Raw genomic sequence first — 21,234 nt, 5'->3', positions numbered from 1 at the left:
CCTACGTTGCTGAGGCAAAGACTCCCCCTGGAGACTCTTCCAACCAAGGTCTCCTTCTACATTAAAGGATATGGTCCATTCCAATGCAACGGCTACTCAGGTCTCTGACTCGGAATTCCGCGCCTCGCAACCCTCACCTGTGGACATTGCAGGAGATACTAAATCACATTCCCTCCGGGTGATGTGAGATTATATGTAGAATTGATCCGTCTGGCTAAGGTTCTAATATATATTTCCCCCCCTGACGTCTCGGATGATGGCCATCATGGGTATATTACTTTCCTCTGAAGCAGGTCATGTGGTCCTTCCAATGATACAAGCATTTGGAGGTGGTGGATTCTAACCGGACCAAGCCATTTTTGCTGCCCTCTTCAACAAAGGAATTGAGAACCTTTACAAGATCCGCCATGAGGACGGTGATTTTCCGTACCAGTAGCCTGTCCTAAATTTTATGGTGGTCGATGCCCTGTCGGGCAAATATAAATCGTGTTCACATTCCTTGCCCCTAACCGGGCGGGACGCAGACTGGAGACTTTACCCAGAAAAGTTTATACTTCCAGTTCCATTGGCCTTCACATTTCTATTTCATGGCAATCATGGCCAGATACTAATATGCCCTCTGGGATGGAATTTCATCTCAAATTAGTACCCTACCAGAGGATCAACGCCCATCACACTACACTGTTTGTAGCATAAACATGACCTTCAACAGACAGCAGTTTATTGCTGCGCGTCACTTTGCAGACCCTTCCAGCAAGGTCATAGCCTCGTCCATAGTCCTTCGGAGGCATGCTGACTTAACCAGCCCACCCTTCCGTATGACACTCGGTCGTGTATCTAGCACCTTGCCCTTGAGGGCACCTCTGTTGCGTATTGGGAAACCACCCCTTGAGGGCACTTCACTCTTCAGCGATTAAACGATGCCTTTCTTGATCGTCTCAAGAAGGATAACCACTAAGTCCTTGGGCATTGCCCCACTGTGCCAGCTTATAGCCAAGATACTTTGGCAGCCAGCCTCAACCATCCCACCTATACAGGTACCAAGGTACCTTCCACCTCCATTCTCACTTCTGCCCAGCAGGATAGAGAGTTTTTGGGCACACCTAGACCCAGGAAGGGTCCTAGCCCATCTCTCAACCGCCCTACAAACCTAAGCAGGTGTAGCTAGATGCTCAAGTGCTTTTCACAGACCGGGTATCTGGTCGTTACAGTATATGATGTCCATCACTGATGGTAATTGGGTTCTCAAAATGATAAAGCATGGATGCTTTATTGAGCTCAAGACGCTGCTTCCCTACCTCTTTCCGGTTTGCACTACGTCGTTGGCTCCTGCCCAACTCCTAGAGGAGGTTCGGGAACTTCTACGGAAAGGGGCCATCTGGGAGGTCCCCTCTGAGGATAGGGACTATGGGTACTATTCCCGTTTCTACCTAGTTGACAAAAAGAGGGGAAGCGCCCCTCTCTAGACCTGGGGAATTGACGATGCTGTCAAGATCCACAAATTCATATGTTGATCATATGTTAAATACCCAAGGTCCTGCCACTCCCAAATTAGCAGATGTGGTTTGCCGTTGGGCTTGCGTGATGCATATTGCACATTGCAATCCACAGAGACTGCGGTCTCTGTTGCGTTTTCTCTGCAAAGGCAAGCACTATGGATATGCAGTTCGCCCTTGGTCGTGCTACGGCACCTTGCACCTTCATGAAGTGCTTATCTGTGGGAGTTACACACCTGGCCCTGCAGGCATGTGTCATTTTCCATACTTAGACGACTGGCCGATAGTCGGTTACTAAGAGGTTGCCTTTGCTAGTCAGGCGGAAGTTTTTATTTTCCATCCTAACTGACCTGGGTCTCCTGGTCAACTATAAAAGTCTCCATTGACCTCTTCTAAGGCCATAGATTCATGGTATCCACTTGCACTTGGCCACAGCTAGAGCTTACCTTCTAATACAGGGAATACGCTCCATTTGAAAGTTAGTTAACCTGTTCTAGACAAGGTTCCAAACGACTCCTAAAATTCATTACTTGAGACTCATGGCTTTCTCCACTGCAGTTGTTGTCTTGCTCGTCTGCGGTTGTTCCCCTTGCACACTCGGTTTTCTGACAGCATTTCAGCTGAACATTGACCCTCAATACAAAGAGCTGTCTATCCCTACATCGGTTATTGCCTCTTTGGACTGATGGTCCTCTTGGCCGGTGTTGCCTTTTCAAACACCTGCTCCACAGGCTCATTTGTTCCTGACACCTCCTTATCAGGATGGGGAGCTCATTGTACGGATCTTAAGGCCCATGGTGTATGGCCTGCACATTAACTTTCAAGAGTCTACCCTGCACATTAACTTTCTTGAGCTTCATTCTATTAGGCTTGCTCTCTGTTCCTTTGCAGGGGTCCTCGAGGATCGACATGTTCAAGTCACAACGGAGAGCACTGCCCAGCACAAACATGGCGGCACAAGGTCCACTTGCTGTGCACAGAAGCCATTCCAGTCTGGGACTGACCATAACACATGGCTCCACTGTCACTGCCATTCACATCGCACGAGTAACATTCTAGTAGACTTCGTAACTTATCATCCTGACGATTGTCACAAACTCACTGTAGACTCACATTGTCTCTGTTATCTCTTCCTCATCTGGGGCACCCCGCGAATGTATCTCTTGTGACTCAGCACAATTCAGCGTGTCCTCAATTGTGCTCCAGAGCGGGGGAGAGCCCAGGCTCCATGGGGGACGCATTCCAAATGACTTGGTCGATCCCCCCCTTTCCCCTTCCCCTTGCTGGGCAAGGTTCTGGCCAAGATCTGGACAGACAGGACAAGTGGCATCCTGGTGGCACCATCCAGCCCAGGAGATCTCAGTTCACGATTCTAATGCCCTGACTCAAGGTAGTACTATTCCTCCTCAAGATATTTCTCACATTCCTTCCAGAATCAAGCTGGCAGCATGGAGAATTCTATGTAATCTGTGGTCAGATAGGGTGGCTTAGGTGCTGCTGCACCCCATTAAGTTGTCCACGAGACGTTTTTCTTGATGCCAAGTGGAAACATTTTTCCCTGTGAGCTGCTGACAATGATTTGTCCGGAGCTGCTTCTCTCCTGTTCTCAATTTTTGACTACCTTGTATGTTTAACGATGCTGGATTGTTCAATCCCTCGACTACTGCTCGGCCCTTCACACTGCGTTGGACTCTCTTTTCTGTGTTTTTTCACACCCAGACTCACAGAAGTTTTTTTAAGGGAACATATCAACCTCTATCCCAGGGTATCTCCACCTGTTCCTCAGTGGAGCTTTCCCTTCAGGTTGTCCTAACTCATGAAACAGCGTTTGAGCCTTTGGTCACTGGGGGCCTCTCTTTGCTATGAGACTGCCTGTCTGGTCACAATCACCTTGGCCAGTCATGTCAGAGATTTAACGGCTCTTGTCATTCCTCACCGTTTACTAAGTTTCACGCTGATTAAGTGGTGTTGAAACCCGAGCTTTCTTTCTACGCAAGGTATCGTCTTACCCGTGTTATTGCAGACCCCTTCTTCCGATGCGGAGAGGGCTTTATACTTTTAAATGTACGGAGGGCCCTCCCTTCTTATTACAATGAACCCTGCAGGGAAAACAGTAATATGTTATTGCTGTAGCAACCACCGTAAGGGTCACCGAGCCTCCCAGCAGACCCTGTCCAGGTCGATTACCTCAGCCCTTAGACTGTCTTATGAGAGAGCACACGTGGATTGCCCAGACATGATCAAGGCGCACTCCACAAGAGCTTACGCTGCCTCCGTCGCCTTTTTGTCTAAAATCGACCTCCGAGACATCTGTCGAGAGGCGACGTTGTTGACCCCTTCTACTTTCATGAAGCGCTATGCGGTCGATGTGGTTTCATCTAGAGAGGCAGCAGTGGGACGTGCCGTCTTGCAGTCATTGTTTCGGTGACTGTCCCACACCCACCATCCGGGCAACCGAGCTTGCTACTCTCCCAGTGTGGGACTGCATAGAAGCCATGCAGATGAAAACAGAGTTTCACTTACCTGTAACTGTTCATCTGGTGGATCTTCTATGCAGTAACACATGCCTCCCTCCTTCCCCGCTGTGGGACCTCTCCGCAATACACGTGGGTGGTTCCGTGGCGGCAGGTTGGAGAACTAGAGGGGAGAGTGCTCCCTCCCCCTGGGTCATGTGACCGTTGGGCGGGAAGGCTACATGCCCCGAGGGGAGGGGGAGCACTCTCACTTTCTATTTTGCTAGAAGCTGACAAATCTTATCCGTGGCTGGCCTGCGCCTGCACAGTCCCCAATGTGTTACTGCATAGAAGATCCACCAGATGAACAACAGGTTACAGGTAAGTGAAACTCTGTTTTCATCATCATCATCATTACCCAACTGGGTTCTCTGGTCAGCTTCAGTTTAGGACCAGTAGTTGGGGGGAGCAGCAAAGTCACAGTGATGCATAAAGATACAATTAGGTTGTTTGGTACAAAGAGCAGGGAAGTGGAACTCTCTCCATAGGTAGGTTTGGTAGATCCACTTGATTCAAATTTTTGAAAGGTTAGATAAGACTACTATTTCAGCAAGCCTTTGGAAAAGATAGTGTTGTTTTTTTAAAGATGTGATAATTTAGTGAAACCTGCTGCTATTACGGATGTGTAACTTATTTATGCATTTTTTAAAAAAATTAATTGATTAAATTGTATTGATTGGATTTTATGTTTTTAAATTATCATTAGCCACCCTGAGGCTTTTAAAGCAAATGGCAGGATATAAATTGAAAAGTAAATAATTAATAATGAGGTTTATAATCCACAGCAGGGTAATTTGTTGCACATCTCAAGACAAACTTTTTAAAATACTTGAGATGCTTCTGTAATACTTCCCCCCCCACCCAGCATGTAGCATTTTGCATGCAGATTCCTTAGCTGGATCACACTCTATGGGCATCTCCTGTTTGGCCGATGTATATTTTAGCACATTAAAGAGACAGCTGCTGCTGCAGCAGCACAACTGTTAGAAATATGGGCCACTTTTGATCCCTCGGTCCTCTAGTAGTAGCCTCAGCACCATCAGAGCCAGTGTGGTGTAGTGGTTAAGAGTGGGGGACTCTAGTCTGGAGAACCAGGTTTGATTTCCCACTCCTTCACATGAAGCCTGCTCGGTGACCTTGGGCTAGTCACAGTTCTCTCAGAACTCTCTCAGCCCCACCTATCTCACAAGGTGTCTGTTGTGGGGAGAGGACTTGGCACTCCAGATTAGAGTCTACCGCTCTTAACCACTATACCATGCTGGCTCTCAGAGGCCAGAAGAGGTCCCATCTGCTTGGCCAAAAGCAGCAGCTGCTCCAATATATGGTGGGGCAAGGCAAGGAAGAGGTTAACAGATGAACAGTGCTGAGATAAGGGGAGGAGCAGTGCTGGGATTGGCCAACGTGGGTAAAAAGGGAGATGTTAAGAGCCCCGTGGTGCAGAGTGCTAAGCTGCAGTACTGCAGTCAAAAGCTGCTCACGACCTGAGTTCGATCCCGACGGAAGTCGGTTTCAGGTAGCCGGCTCAAGGTCGACTCAGCCTTCCATCCTTCTGAGGTCGGTAAAATGAGTACCTAGCTTGCTGGGGGTAAAGGGAAGATGACTGGGGAAGGCACTGGCAAACCACCCCGTAAACAAAGTCTGCCTAGAAAACGTCGGGATGTGACGTCACCCCATGGGTCAGGAATGACCCGGTGCTTGCACAGGGGACCTTTACCTTTACCTAAGAGCGGCAGGGAGAGGGAAGGCAAAGAGAAGGGAGGAAGAGGAGCTGGGGGCTTAGGCAAGATAAGGCAACCAGACCTTAACAGGCCTGGTGGAATTGCCCCATGGCAGAGTCACAAGTATACTTGTGTGGATAGCTCCATGGTTGTTAGGGTTGCCAACTGCCAGGTAGTAGCAGGAGATCTCCTGCTAATACAGCTGATCTCCAGCCGATAGAAATCAGATCACCTGGAGAAAAATGGCTGCTTTGGCAATTGAACTCTATGGCACTGAAGTCCCTCCCCTCCTCAAGCCCCGCCCTCTTCAGGCTCCGCCCCAAAAATCTCCCGCCGGTGGCGAAGAGGGACCTGCCAACCCTAGTGGTTGTGGTTCTTAACAATAAAGGCACCATTGAGTCCAGGTGAGTCTTCTGACCATTAAAGACACTTACGATGGCCCACTGCCCCAGAATAGAACAAAGTATAGGATTCAACACAATGTATGAAGGCACTGAAGTTATTTGCCTATATGCATTACTGATGAGATTGCATTATGCACCATCCCTGATATTAGTATGGCACTTTCCTCATTTACCTTCTTTTTCAGAGATTTTCATCTATACTGCTGGTTTTTCATCAAAGAGCTAAATGGAGGCATCTGTATATATACAGATTTCAGTTTGCCTTTTTCAGTTGCATGAGAATGCTTGCAGATTAATTGTGATAGAACAGAATTATTGTAGCTTGATCTGAAACCTGCTGAAGACTGAGATCTCTTAACTTTCTTAAAACAGGCTATTTTATCGTACCTCAGCCTTATTCTTATGCATGGAATATATGTTGTAGCCAGGCAGCCACACAGTAATTCAATTCCTCTACTATATGATCAGATGGAATGACATAGGGTTAACTCATTCTCTTTGGTCAATTTAGTTCTTCATTTCTAAGCTAGAATGAATAAAAAGGGGGCTAATTAATGCAAGCTTTGTTTATGTAAATACCCTCAATTAATTTTCTATAGGCTATTGTCTAGTAATACTTCTTAGCTACTACCAACGTGGGCCAAATTTGGTCCAGTGATCTAGCAATAAAAGACTATGTTTTTGATTATCAGTTCCCTGAGCTGCTTTAAATAATAATAATAATTTTCATTTTATTGGCAACTATTCTCAGTTTGCTTCAACCTGCTGTTTCATTGCTTTAACCTTGGATGTACATCAGTCTTCTTAATAGTTCACTAACAAAGGAGCATGGTTAAACTTACCATGTAAAATACTTAGATTGCTTGGGACTCTTGTGCTTTCTTCCAAGATACTTAGCATGGAGAAGGAATTAAAGTGGTAACCTTAGAGGATTTTTCAGACAAACTTTTAAGTGTGTGACTTCCTTGCATTTGTACCATTGGGGGATAGCCTTGATTCAAAGGAAATCTGGTCCATAACTAATGAATTATATCTCGCTGAAGAATGATATGGATAATCTGCATGATTTGTACATAGGTCTGCCACAGGTAAGAGACCACTTAACATGCAAATGAGAGGGTATGCCAGAAACTGATAGAGGCAAGAGGGCGTTCTAGATTCTTTGGGATTGGCCTCTCCTCAAAGAAGGAGGCAAAGCCAACTTCCTAATGAGTTTCCCTCACTGGTGTGGGATCCTGCTTCTCACTGCCAGCTCTGTCTCATGTCAGGGACAAAGGGTTTGGGATGAGCAGTGTAGAGATCAGTCATACAATCCAGTTTACAGTTTAGGAAAAATTAGCTCAAATTACAAATTTATGCAAGGATGTTTCCCTCTTTTATCCATAGTAGTGAACTGATGCTGTTCCGTATCGTGTAAAGAATGTCAAACAGAACAAAAACATATTATTCCACTCAGCTATTAAACTAAATCAGTAATGTGTGAAAATACTTCTAGCAAAAACAGATTGTTTGGGGGGAAATTATGGATTGGAACTGACAACAAAAGATTTACCAATGACAATATAATGACGAACACACATTATAAAACAAATATTTAGATTGATTTTAAACAGGAACTAGCAATAGGCTTGTCAAAATTTCAGAGCCTGTGTTAGACCGCTGTCCTGATGGTCACAACATTTCCATTTTCATTCTTGCAGTGTCTTCTCTTCTTTTACAGTGTGATTTAATGGCTAGAATGTTGAAGCCGGATTTGGGGGACCCAGACTAGGATTTATTGGATAATCTTGGGTAGTTGATATAATTTAAACTCAGTTCCTCCTCTGTAGAATGAGAAACTTAAAGAACTTACCCTATGGGGTTGTAATGAGGACAAATGTAATAATGTAATCTACTTTGTATATTGAGTATAGTTCATTAAAAATTGACAAGGCTGTGCTTCTTTTCAGGAACATCCATTATTTGGACAGCCGTTCTTTGTACTTCATCCCTGTCGGACAAATGAATTTATGGCTTCAGTATTATCCAGTTCACATAAAGGAAACAGGTGAGGAGCTGCTGGATGTGAGTTGTTTGGCTGCATAGGTTCTTATACCCCCTACTATAACTCATAACAAATGCAAGTAAATTTTGTATATAAATTTGTGGTGGTGCACAATTCTCAAGAACCCTATAAGTTTTTTTGTTGCCGGACAAAATCTGGTTAAGTTACAATTTCTTAAGGTTGTTGCTCTTTATCTCCCTATGACAAACTTGGCAATGTGGAAAATTGTCTAGCACTTAGATTTCTTGTCTCAATGATGAGCCCAGAAATTCTGGAATTGTGTAGTTAGATGTTATATGGTGGGTCATAATTCCCATCTAGACTTAATTATTTCTAACAGTCTTATTTAAATCCATGATGATTTTTTCCCTCTGTCAGAGCTGTTCATAGTCTAGGTCAAACAAGCCCTGATTTTGTTTAAGGCGAGATTTTAACTGTAAGTAGATACAATTTAGAGGATGTAGCCTTCACAACTACCAGAATCCTATCAACATCCATCAAAGGAAACAAAACCCAGACTGTCCATACAAACATTTCCAGATGATATTGTCGAAGGCTTTCACAGGCAGAGTTCATCAGTTCTTGTAGGTTATCCGGGCTGTGTGACCGTGGTCTTGGTATTTTCTTTCCTGACAGCTGCTGGTGAAACGTCAGGAAAGAAAATACCACGACCACGGTCACACAGCCCGGATAACCTACAAGAACTGATTTCCAGATGATGTTTCTGTCATCTAATCTGCACCTAAACTGTCACTTAGGGCTGTTACTTAGAAGAGGGCAGGGAGCTTTTCCTGTTGGCAGCAGAGGATAGGACTCACAAAAATGGGTTTAAATTGCGGGCGAAAAGGTACTGGCTGGATGTTAGGAAAAAAATTTTTTACAGTAAGAGTTGTTCAACGGTGTTACCAGCAGTCTTTAAGCAGAGGCTAGACAAACACTTGTCAGAGATGCTCTAGGCTGATCCTGCATTGAGCAAAGCACCAGACCCATTAGCTTTTGGCTGACTGGTTTGCATATTCTCAGTTAAAAGTGGCACAGCACAATAGTGAGCTCTGTTAATTTAGAGGGTCAGAACTGCCACTGAAGATTTTTTCTCCTTAAACTATATAATATACGACTATAATGTCACATGGGTTTTAAGATTAATTGATAGCTGTTCAAAATGGTGCCCAAACTTTTTAAATACAGCTATGGTATGTTACAAGAGCCCCGTGGCACAGAGTGGTAAGCTGCAGTACTGCAGTCCAAGCTCTGTTCACAACCTGAGTTTGATCCCAATAGAAGTTGGTTTCAGGTAGCCGGCTCAAGGTTGACTCAGCTTTCCACCCTTCTGAGATCGGTGAAATGAGTACCCAGCTTGCTGGGGGTAAAGGGAAGATGACTGGGGAAGGCACTGGCAAACCACCCCGTAAACAAAGTCTGCCTAGTCAACGTCGGGCTGTGACGTCACCCCATGGGTCAGGAATGCGGACCTTTACCTTAATATAACTTTTTAAAAATTATTTCCTTTTTTGTAGGCGTACAAATTACATCATCTCATGGCTGAGTGTTGTAGGTCCAGTGGTGGGTCTCCATCTACCTCTGAGTTACGCAAAAGTCAATTCTGAGCAGACCACAAGTGCTGAATAAAGAGGTAAAACTGATCCTACACAAAATCGGTCATTGAAAAGCCTTTTTGCTCTTGCGAATGTTAAAATGTCTCCTAAAAGTGCTCTCACACATGCTGAATAATGCACTTTCAATCCACTTTTAATGTACCTTGCAACAGGATTTGGCTGTATGAAATGGAAAGTCCACTTGCAAACAATCACTAAAGTGCATTGAATGTGGATTGAAAGTACATTATTCAGTGTGTGTGAAAGTGCCCTACTCTCCTTCTCATCTTGTAAGAAACAAAAAAACTGTTTGTGTTTATTCTTATCTGTATTGCCTTTTACATATACACTCTTTGGTGCTTCTTTAATTTGCCCTTACTCGTCCTTAACCTTCCATTTTAAAAATAGGCAGATGGATTTCTCTTACTTTATTTTTGTTGTATTGTTTGTTTTGGATGTATTCCTTAACTGTAAAACATTTATTTTCAAAAGTAGTCGGAAAACAAATCCATTTCAGCTTTTGCTTCTGCACCCCTTCTTCATAACAGACTGGCCTGTCTTTTTGCTCTGTTGTCCACCATCTTGCATTGATGCTGCTGTGCCCTTCTTTTAGACCCTGGTACAGACGACCCTCTTAACCACAGTTCAGAGATAAGATCATGGCATGGTGCACATGCGACCTCCTAGCCTGCCCTCTCCAGAGTAAATTTCTCTCTCCCACCTTAACTTCAGTTAAGTATTAGATCAGCAGTCACTTTAACTATGTTTAAAGCTAAACAGCAAAGTGTTAGGAGAAACAAATAATCATCAGTAGGAGGCCATGCCCCCTGGTCCTGCCCTGTGCCCCCCTCCAACCAGGCCCGGCCACGGCGGTGGCATCTGGGGAGCTGCTCCAGGCCTGGCTGTGGTGGAGTCCGGTAGCAGCTCTGGGCCTAGCCTCAGCATTGTCATTGTCTGGGGAGCTGCTGTTGGCCCAGCTTTGTTGGCATTCAGGGAACTGCTCCAGGCCTGGACGTGACGCTGGTGTCTGGAGAGCCACTCCGGGCCTGGCAGTGTCAGCGTCCAGGGACCTGCCCTGGGCCTGTCTGCAGTAGCAGCACAATGTGGGAGCTGCTCCGGGCTCAGAGCAGCTCCCAAACCCCCCGCTGCCGCAGCCGGGCCCAGGAGGGAGGATGAGATTCTCTCCCACGACTCTTGCAGGCCGCCACTTGTAACCTTACTAATAGCTTAATCACAAAATCAGGAATGACATCATATAATTACACATTACTCTAGCAATACTCTAGTGTTTATCTTTGGATTCTTCCACAACTTTTAATTACCTTTTAATGTTCTTATTGCAGGTTCAATTGCAGGTACATGAAGAATGGTGAATGGTAAAGCTAAGTTCAAATGCAAAGGTAGCAACAACATCATGGTGAACACAAGATACCTCAGCACGTTGAATTGCACAAGATACCTCAGCACGTTGAATTGCATTGACATGGGTGTGTCTTATGACAACAAATAATTGGTGTCATTGCAAGGACAGTCCTACCAGAAAGCAAATGCCCATTCAAGCAATGGTTGTTCTTTTTCAGGGCTAATGATAGCTAGGGGAAGGATCTGAACTGATAGAATCACCAGTTGGCCCATCTGCTTTGTGAAACAATTCAGCCAGTGTATTTTTAACAAATCATGAGCAATTGTCCAAAGCAATTGGTTTAAGCTCTCAGATGATGAAAGCTCCTTTCCTCTTCTTTTGCCACTATAGTTTACACAGTTGGCTGAAAGGGAGTAGCTATATGCAGAATTGTTTCCTTCCTGCTATTTTGCTTTATCAGACCTATTCACAACAGTAGTAAGTTATAGATATACAAGTTACTTCACACATGTCATAAGAAGTTTTTGTGGAGCAAACAACATGAAATCCCCTGTGTTAGATGAAATCTGTTGGAAGATGCCGGAGGCAACTTCCATGACTGACTGTTATTGCCCATATCCTGACTTCCTCTGGAGCCAGGAGGGACAACAGAGCTATTTAAAGGCCCATATATAGGTAACATGATGAACGCATACTCAAAAGCTGCAATTGGCCTAGGTCCTGACCACACATGCACCTTTTGTGCCCATAGTAATAAATGTATAGTGATGCATATGGTTAGGTTAGGATCATATTAGACATGGAGTCAGCCATGATTGTTGTTCACGTTTATGCCCTGTTCATATGTAAAGTGGTGACTTGGTGGTGGTGGTGTCTAATTTCAGCATCAAAAGCAGCATGTGCATGAGGGAAGCTCAACCATCTCCTCACCTCTCACGGCATCTTTTACTGTTCCTGACTTTGTTTTTGCAGAATAAAGTACAACTTCAGGAAGAGGATTTAAATCATAGGTCAGGGTTAAATAGCCTTTCCCCCAGTGACCCTTTGCCAATTATCTGAGTATTCCAGGGTTGTGTTCTTCAGATGCAAACTTAAATTAAAAAAAAAAAAGCTCGATAACTTTTACTAAATTCAATAGATTGAAGGCAGTCTTCTTCATAATCTCAGAAAATAGTTTTATTTCCTTTTGAGGTAGTTATTGTCACATTAAATTATCATTTGGGTGTACCTTGCTTGATTTATGAGTAGATACCATATCTTACCTTTACCTAGGCAAATCCACTTTAAGCGGATTTCATTCAGCTAATGAGGACAGTAACCACAGTGTGTGAGCCACATAACTATATTGGAGCATGATGTTCGTGTCAACCAGTTTCAATTCAACTCCTTCTCAACAAGTTTTTGTTGTTATTTATTGTTATATAATTTGCTTAGCAGATGGAATCAAATTATGTGTAAAGTCCTATTAAAATGTATATTTAAAACATAAACAAAATAAATGCATATATATTTTTAAAAATAAGTTCTCAGATGTACTACTGGATAAATATGTGCGATTTACTTTGCATCTTGTCGAATGGTAAAAAATACAATGGGTGAAGTTAGATACTTCGGCAAGATGAAAGGAGCTTTGGACATTTCTGGTTCGGTAAAACAACCCATATGTTAAGTTTTAGAAATTAATTTGGGTCAAAAGAGTAAAGCACTGCAGTTCACAAGTTTATCTTTGTCCACACAATGCTTAGGGTTTGTGGTATAATCCCTAGACTTTCTTGTATTTCTGATGATTTCATCTGGCCTTTTAATTATATAAACTGTATATTATCTGCATTATCCATCTGCTGGGCTTGGAACCTCCCAACTTTTTGTGATTGGGCCTGCCCACGTGACAGCTATTTTGTGATGGTGCCCACCATGTGTGTGTGTGTGAGTATGTAAAGTGCTGTCAAGTCACAGTCAACTTATGGCAACCCAGTAGGGTTTTCAAGGCAAGAGATGTTCAGAGGTGGTTTGGTATTCCTTGGTGGTCTCCCATCTAAGTAATAACCAGGGCTGACCCTGCTTAGCTTTTGAGATCTGATGAGATCAGGCTAGCCTGGGCCAAACAGGTCAGGGCATGGTGCCCACTATTCTTCCCTTAAAAGTACAATCATCCATTGGCTCAATACAGTTAAGAACTGCTACAACAGAGGGTAGTTTTATTTATTTATTCAAATATTTATATCCTACCTCTACTTGCGCCTCAAAGCAGCTTACACAAGTCAAATTATAATTTAAAACCAATCAAATAAAAACAGAGGTATCACTCCCCCCCCCCAAAAAAAGATATGAGCAGTTTATATACCATTAAAAGCATTGGCAAATAAAATGGCTTGAAAGTATGTCCTGAAAATTTCTAAAGACAGAACATTCCTTGACTTCTCAGGCAGCCTGTTCCACAAAGTTTGAGCTATAATGAAAAATACACAGGCTCTAATGGATGCCAGGGTTACCTTCAGTGGGGGAATAGCTAGGGGGTGGCAACCTGAGGAGTATAGTTCACACATGGGAAGAAACATTCCTTTAGATATGTGGACCATAGGCCATGAAAGGTGAATCAGCACCTTGAATTGGACTCAGAAACAAATTGGCAGCCAATGTTTTAAGATAGATGGTGGACCAGATACAGCTGATAAAAGGCACGCTTGGCCACCAAGCCAACCTACTTGAATCGCTGAACAGGATTGCAAAGTAAGTGTCTTTAATGCTCCTTGTTGCTCTTTGCATCTCTCCATGTATAAAAAGCCAAAAAAAATTTTAATCAGCCTGAACAACAAGGAGTTGGTTTTTATACTCCAATTTAAATTTATACTCCAATTTAAGTTTACCTTTAAGGGGTCTCAAACCAGCTTACAGTCTCCTTCCCGTCCTCTTTCCACAACAGACACCTTGTGAGGTAGGTGGGGCTGAGAGAGTTCAGAGAGAACTGTAACTAGCCCAAGGTTACTCAGCAGGTTTCATGTGTAGGAGTGGGGAAACCAACCCAGTTCCCCAGATTAGAGCCACCGCTTATGTGGAGGAGTGGGGAATCAAACTTGGTTCTCTATATTAGAGTCCACCATTCTTAACCACTATGCCACAAGCAAATATATGATTTGTGTGAGTAGTAAAATCCAGCTTTATTGCCACAAAATTCGTTAGCTTAAAATTTTGATTTTTTTTTAAACGCAGAGAATATAGTCTTTTGTAATACCAATGTGTGTACTTTATTCTTTGTTTTGAAAGGAGAGTTCTTTCTCAAGAAAATGCTACTATTTTATGTGATACATTTTTTAGAGTGATTTGCTTGGCACAGTTCCATTCTTCAGCTGGTTCAGGAGAGTTCAGCCACTCAGGTGAGATGTTCTGTATAAGTATCAGGAATTCACCAAGTGGCATAAAGCCATGTTTCCAGAGCAAGTCTGCCTCTTGCTTTTAGTCAATTGGCTGAGAAGAAAAATGTCACAGCTAGTAATGAAGAATGATAGAAGGACACAACATATTTCAAGTTACTGTTATTTAGCATTTATTATATATAAAATAATAATTTTATTATATATAAAATGCCCTGACCTGGATGGCCCAGGCTAGCCTGATCTCGTCAGAAGCTAAGCAGGGTCAGCCCTGGTTAGTGTTTGGATGGGAGACCACCAAGGAATACCAGGGTTGCTATGCAGAGGAAGGCACTGGCAAATCACCTCTGTCTCTTGCCATGAAAACCCCCAAAAAGGGGTCGCCATAAGTTGGCTGCGACTTGACGGCACTTTACACACACACACATATATAAAATAGTCTTTTAGGTTGTGATTTTCTAAGATACACAATTCAGTCATGCTTGATGGGGAACCAAACTGAAATAACAGTTACTTCAGGAGACATGGGAAGTATCCGTGTGTAGTGATTTTGGATGCAGTCCTTCTCAAATATGTGGGAAGAATAGAACTTCCCTTCCTTCTAACAATGCCTTTTCTGCCAAAAAATTTCCATTTCTCAAGACTCATTGTTTCATATAATTTAATAACAATTGAATGGATGCCATTGCCAATACAATATTGGGCACAGTTGGCAGTTTCAAAGTTATAATTAATACTCCCCCCGGTGGTTTTCCTAAATTGTGTGAGAAAGTATGTGAATGTTTTATTGATTTGTAAGCCTGTGTGTGTGGGGGTGGAATAAACCACAAATACATCTAATAATCCAAATTTAAAAATCAGGTTATGAATTCACCTGTTCTTTGTGTGAATCACATCAAAAGCCCAATCTAATAAATTCTTACTCATATGTGTCCTCTCACATGGTGGTAGAGATATTATAAAGCACCAGCTTGATGCGGAATTAATAAGTAATGCAAGTGATGCTACAACATGTGACAGTTAAATTTAGGAAGAATTAAATTCTGCTGAAACAAAAATGGAAAACCATTTCTATGACATATCATGCACAGTTCTTTGGGTGCACTAAAATTTCTGGCTTGGATCCAGAATAGACATTTCTGCAAGTGCACAAATTTCCACCATGGAATGCAATTTTCCTGTCTCCCTCCCGCAGGATCTTGTTTCTGAGGTACAGGAGACCCATAGGAGCAGAGCTTGGGGGGCATTTGCAGCTGCTGTGGAAGGGGGTAGGCAGGAAAATTGCCCTCCTTGGGCAGAAATCCTTGCTCATGGGAAACATTAGTTTGGATTGAACCCAATGTGTCTGCAGCTTTCTGTACCTTTTTTCCTTAAGTACATGCTATATCGTCTTCAAACAACCAGTATTATTTCAGTGTAAATATTTTCTACATAATTTGTTTGACTATAATATTTAAACCACACTGGATGTATATTTTCCTAATAAAATACTTCAGTTCAAATATATGTTGCTATTGAGATATAAAATTAACATATATAAATTAAAATATAAGTCAAAATAAAGTTGCTAAATCAGATCACGCTCTCTTTATGACACTAAAAAAAAATTCCGATTCATATTTAACTGGAAACCCCATGTCATTCATCCTGTTGTTTCTAAAGTTGGTAAAAACACTGATTTATTTTAATAGAGCTCGATTTGCCACCATTATGTTTAACAATGGCTAAAGTGGTTAACCAGTGTCCCTGGCAAATTAAGAGCCAGTGTGATGTAGTGGTTAAGAGGATCGGACTAGCATCTGGGAGAACCAGGTTCAAATTCCCACTTGTGCTATGGAAGCTTTCTGGATGACCTTGTGCCAGTCACACTGTCTTAGCCTAACCTACCTCACAGGGTTGTTGTGAGGGCAAAATGGAGAGGAGAATAATGTAAGCTGCTTTAGGTCCCTATTAGGGGAGAAAGGTGAGGTATAAATGAATTAAACAAATAAAAATAAATAAATCCCCACTCTGCCATGGCAGTGATCAAGTAACTGGAAGTTGACATTGTCAAATACTGGGGGGAAACTCTAAGTAACTAGCTTTTTCCCGCTGTGAGAAGAAAGGGCATCTTGGAGCTCGGGTTTTCCCGCCCTTTTCTCAGGGAGGCAGGACCAAAATCTCGCTTCCTGTCTCCTTGGCGGGAAAGCCTCGACTTCCACTTTCAGTCCTGCCTCGCTGGGGAGAGCTCGCTCTTTGCAGACCTCTGCAAATTTATCTCTTTAGGACGTTTTCTTTCTGTTCATACTTAGTTTTTTCTTGTCTACCTACTATATATCTTATATATATAAAAAAAAAATTCTTACTGTCCCTTTTTCTTCTGTTTTTTCTATCGGCTCTGTCCCGGCCCCAAAATGGCGGCTGAATCCGCTGCAGCAGCATCAGTCCCCAGAGAGGACGACTTACTCTCAGTGGAGGATTACGATCCCTCCCTGGGTCCTCAGTTGGAGTCCTCTGGTGGCTGCCCGGGTGGTCCACCGGGGATTGGGAAGCCCGCAGGCGTGGCCGCCGCTCAAAATACCACCGCCGCCAAAACCGCCGCTAAAGCCGCCACCGCCGCCACTTCCAAGGCTGGCAAGTGCAAAAGGAAGGACGTGGGCGGCTCTCCTAAGAGGAGCACCAGGCGGCCTAAGGACCCAAAGCTGAGATCGGGTGCCCTGTTGGCCGATCCTGCCGACCTTCCCTCCACCTCTCGGGCAATTGAGGAGCTGGCCCTCGTCAGTTCACGGCAGCCCCAGGGATCGTCGGAGGGTAACGTACCCGCGCCTGGGGCTCCGGCAACGGGGGGAATATTTTCTTTGAATGACTTAGAGGCAGCCATTGAGAGGGTGTTAGAAAGGAGGGAGTCAAAGTGGTTTGCCCCTTCTAAGGCCCCAGCTCCTCACAGGGAAACCCGGCACAGATCTCCCTTAAGATCTCACAGAGGGATCAGAGAGGAGTCTCCTTCTCTATCCCCTTGCAGCAATCCTGACTGTACTCGTGCTTGGCCTACCAAGGCAGCTCTTAAAGCTCCTTGTAACTACGCCCATTCAACCAGGGAGGATGCCTCTCTCTATTCGCCTTCAGAGGCTGCAGACAGAGAGGAAGGCGAATATGATTCTGAGGCTGAGGACCCCAAGGATCAAGGAGAAGATCAGCCTCGCCTTTTCTCCCATGATGACTATCAGGCCTTACTTTCCAAGGCATTGATTGCCTTAGAGTTGAATCAAGAGGCAGACTCTAAGCCTGAGGGTTCTCAATCTGAGTCATGGCCAGTTGGCACGAAGGATTATTTTCCCCAAGGGGCTTCCCAGGTTAAAAGAGTCCCTCTTCCAAGTTATTTTGTAAAACTCATCAAGACTGAGTGGGACAAACCAACCCAGAACAGACAGTTCCCTGGGTCTATTAAGAGGCTTTATGAAATGACTCCTCCTGCAATGGAGCTTCTCAGTCTGCCTGCCGTTGATGCTCCTGTTGCATCTCTTCAGGCACCTGACGGATTATCCGAGGAGGGAGGGACTGTGATCAAGGATCAACTTGATCGCAAGATGGAGTTTCTCACTTGAAAAGTACATGAGTCCTCCGCTCTGGCTATTCAGGCTACCGCATCTGCTGCCATTATAGCCAGAGCGTCCATAGCCTGGGCAAAGAAAATTTCCCAACTCATGGGGGAATCAGACAAAAGGATTTCTGATGGCATGGCTAGATTAATCAAGGCCTCTTCTTTCTTAGCTGACACCTCCCTTGATGCTTTATCTTTCTCAGCCAGATCTATGTCTTCTAATGCCGCTATTTGCAGGGCCCTTTGGCTCAGATCTTGGCAAGTAGAGACCAAGACAAAATCTGGTCTTTTGGCTTATCCACTCCAAGCAGGTAAGCTCTTTAACGAGCGCTTGGATAAGATGCTGGCTGAGACTAAAGATAAAAAGCGCATGATGCCCAAGTCTTCAAAAAAGGAATCAAAAGGCTTTTCTCATTCCTTTCGATCCTCCCATACCCTGTCTCGATTCAGGCAGGATCAGAGAAGGCCCTTTCCCTCCTGGTCTAATAACCGACAACAATTCAGAAGGCAAGGTCGCTACAATCGCCCCTTTCAACAAAGCCAGTTCAGAGACAAAGGGGACAAGTTCCAAAAAGCTGCCAAACAATGACGCCATGGATGTGCCTGTGGGCGGAAGACTTCAAGTTTTCCGCTCTCAGTGGGAGGGATCCCAGACGGATGCCTGGGTTCTGCAAATTGTACAACACGGCTACTCAGTAGAGTTCCGAACCTTCCCATCAGACCGATTCATCCCTTCCCCAGTATCAACATCTCAGGCCAAGCAATTGAGAACTATGGAGACCATCAACCATCTTATCACCATCGGTGCAGTAGAACCAGTACCCGCAGCAGAACGATTCACGGGAATGTATTCCACCTTTTTCACAGTCCCAAAGAAGACAGGGGACTGGAGGGCCATCCTTGATCTGGTTTATCAATCGGTACATACCCACGAAGCACTTCAGGATGGAGACCCTTCTATCAATCATTCAAGCTCTCAAGCACGGTTCCTTCATGACCTCCATAGATCTCAAGGAAGCCTATTTGCACATCCCCATCGCTCTTCAGCATCGCCGCTTTCTGAGATTCGCCTATGGGAAGAAACATCTGCAGTTCAAGGCCCTCCCCTTCGGTCTTGGTCCTGCTCCGCTCATATTCACCAAGGTGCTAGTCACCCTTGTTGCAGAGCTTCGTCGAGAGGCTATCCAAATCCATCCATATCTCGACGACCTGCTCATTTGTGCCCCGTCAGAGGTGACATTGCGCTCCCACACCAAAAGGGTCGTTCAATTACTCGAAAACCACGGGTTCATAGTGAACTTCGCCAAAAGTCAGGTGGTGCCTTCTCAGAACATCCAACATCTGGGCGTTATCATCAACACGGCTGTCGACACAATTTACCTTCCAGAAGACAAAGTTCTAAAGATCTCAAGCAGAGCCATGCAGATTGCCAGGTCTCGGAAATCCCTACTTCTTTCTCTAGCAAGCCTGCAGGGTTTGATGATATCCAGCATTGTAGCGGTACCCTGGGCCCGTTTTCGCTCTCGTCCCCTACAATGGCTTCTAAAGCCACATCAACAGGCCATAACCAAGAAGACGAACAAACTAATTTCGTTGACCCATCAAGTCAGACAGAGTCTTCATTGGTGGACCCATCCCACCAACCTACGCACGGGAAAGAGGTTCATTCTACCGGATCCTCTACAGATCTTCACGGACGCCTCCCTATCGGGCTGGGGGGCAACCCTGGGAGAAGAATCAGCGCAAGGCGTCTGGAGTACCACAGAACAAAAGATGCACATAAATGTTCTGGAGTTACGAGCAGTCTTTTTGGCACTTCGACATTTTCAACATCTAATTCAAGGGCAGAATATTCTTGTCAGGACCGACAATGTCGCCACAAAAGCTCACCTGAACAAACAGGGGGGATCCAGGTCTTCCACAATGCATCAGGAAGCCAAAAGGATTTTCAGATGGGCGGAAAGACATCTCTTACACATTCAGGCGGAACATATCCAAGGTGTGCAGAACATTCAGGCCGACTGGCTGAGTTAGTCATTCCATAGATGAGGGAGAATGGTCCCTCTCTCTTCAAGCCTTTCAGATGGTAAACCAAAGATTCGGCCCCCTCCTGGTAGACCCTTTTGCCTCGAATCTGAACCACCAGCTGCCCAGATTCTATTCCAGATTTTACCATCCTCGGGCGGAACAGACGGATGCCCATCTGTCCCCCTGGCCCCGAGGAACGCTGTATGCCTTTCCCCCTCTTCCTATTCTTCCAAGGGTGATCAGGAAGATAAGATCCGAGAGAGCCACGGTGATCCTGATCGCTCCGGATTGGCCACGAAGACCCTGGTTCTTGGACCTGATGCACATGTCAACCCAGAGACCATGGCGAATACCGCTTCTGCCAAATCTACTCCAGCAGGGTCCTCTTGTTCACCCCGACCCGGCCTGGTTCAAACTCAACGTGTGGACAAGTTAAAGCTTTTCTTAAAGGCGTTTCTCAATTACATCCTCCTCCCATTCATCGGTTTCCCTCATGGCGATTAAATTTGGTTCTAAGAGCGTTGACTAAGAAGCCTTTCGAACCTCTACAGGATGTTCCACTGCAATTCCTGGGAATGAAAACTATCTTTCTCACCGCCGTCACTTCATCGAGAAGGATTTCCGAATTGGGGGCTCTCTCAATTAGGAAAGAACTCTGCATCATTCAACAGGACAAAGTCGTTTTATGCCTCGATCCCACCTTCATCCCCAAGGTCAATACCACCTTTCATCGTCAACAGGAAATATTACTGCCATCTTTCTGTCCGAATACAGCTAATTCTAAAGAAAAATACTGGCACAACTTAGATGTTCGAAGAGCCATAAAAATCTATATCAGACGGACAGCATCCTTCAGAGTATCGGACTCTCTCTTTATCTCTGTTTCTGCCCCTAACCTGGGTAGGCGATTGTCTCGACCTTCCCTAAGCCGGGCGATCAAGCACTGTATATCTGAGGCATACCTGGTTAGTAAAGTTCCCATTCCTTCAGGCATCACAGCACACTCTGTTCCGCAGCGCTGCAACCACTGCAGCAATGGCTCATCAGGCCTCCGTGGAGGAAATATGTAAGGCGGCCACTTGGTCGAGCGTGTCCACTTTTATCCGGCATTACCACATTGAT

The 21,234-nt window shown here is 44.6% G+C and overlaps 1 protein-coding gene across 1 annotated transcript in view; it reads left to right on the top strand.

Moving 5' to 3' along the window:
* The window catches only part of ATG10 (autophagy related 10), a 128,919-nt gene extending 119,115 nt beyond the window's left edge, over positions 1 to 9,804 (top strand). The window contains exons 6-7 of the mRNA XM_056848731.1: positions 8,081 to 8,178; positions 9,693 to 9,804. Of these exons, the coding sequence (XP_056704709.1) occupies positions 8,081 to 8,178; positions 9,693 to 9,804 (210 nt within the window). The remainder of the gene's footprint in view (positions 1 to 8,080; positions 8,179 to 9,692) is intronic.
* Positions 9,805 to 21,234: the final 11,430 nt, after the last annotated feature.

This window comes from Euleptes europaea, chromosome 4, assembly GCF_029931775.1.
Source record: "Euleptes europaea isolate rEulEur1 chromosome 4, rEulEur1.hap1, whole genome shotgun sequence".
NCBI lineage: Eukaryota > Metazoa > Chordata > Lepidosauria > Squamata > Sphaerodactylidae > Euleptes > Euleptes europaea.
Note: the sequence above shows the minus strand (reverse complement) of the source record. Positions and strands in the feature narration are given on the sequence as shown.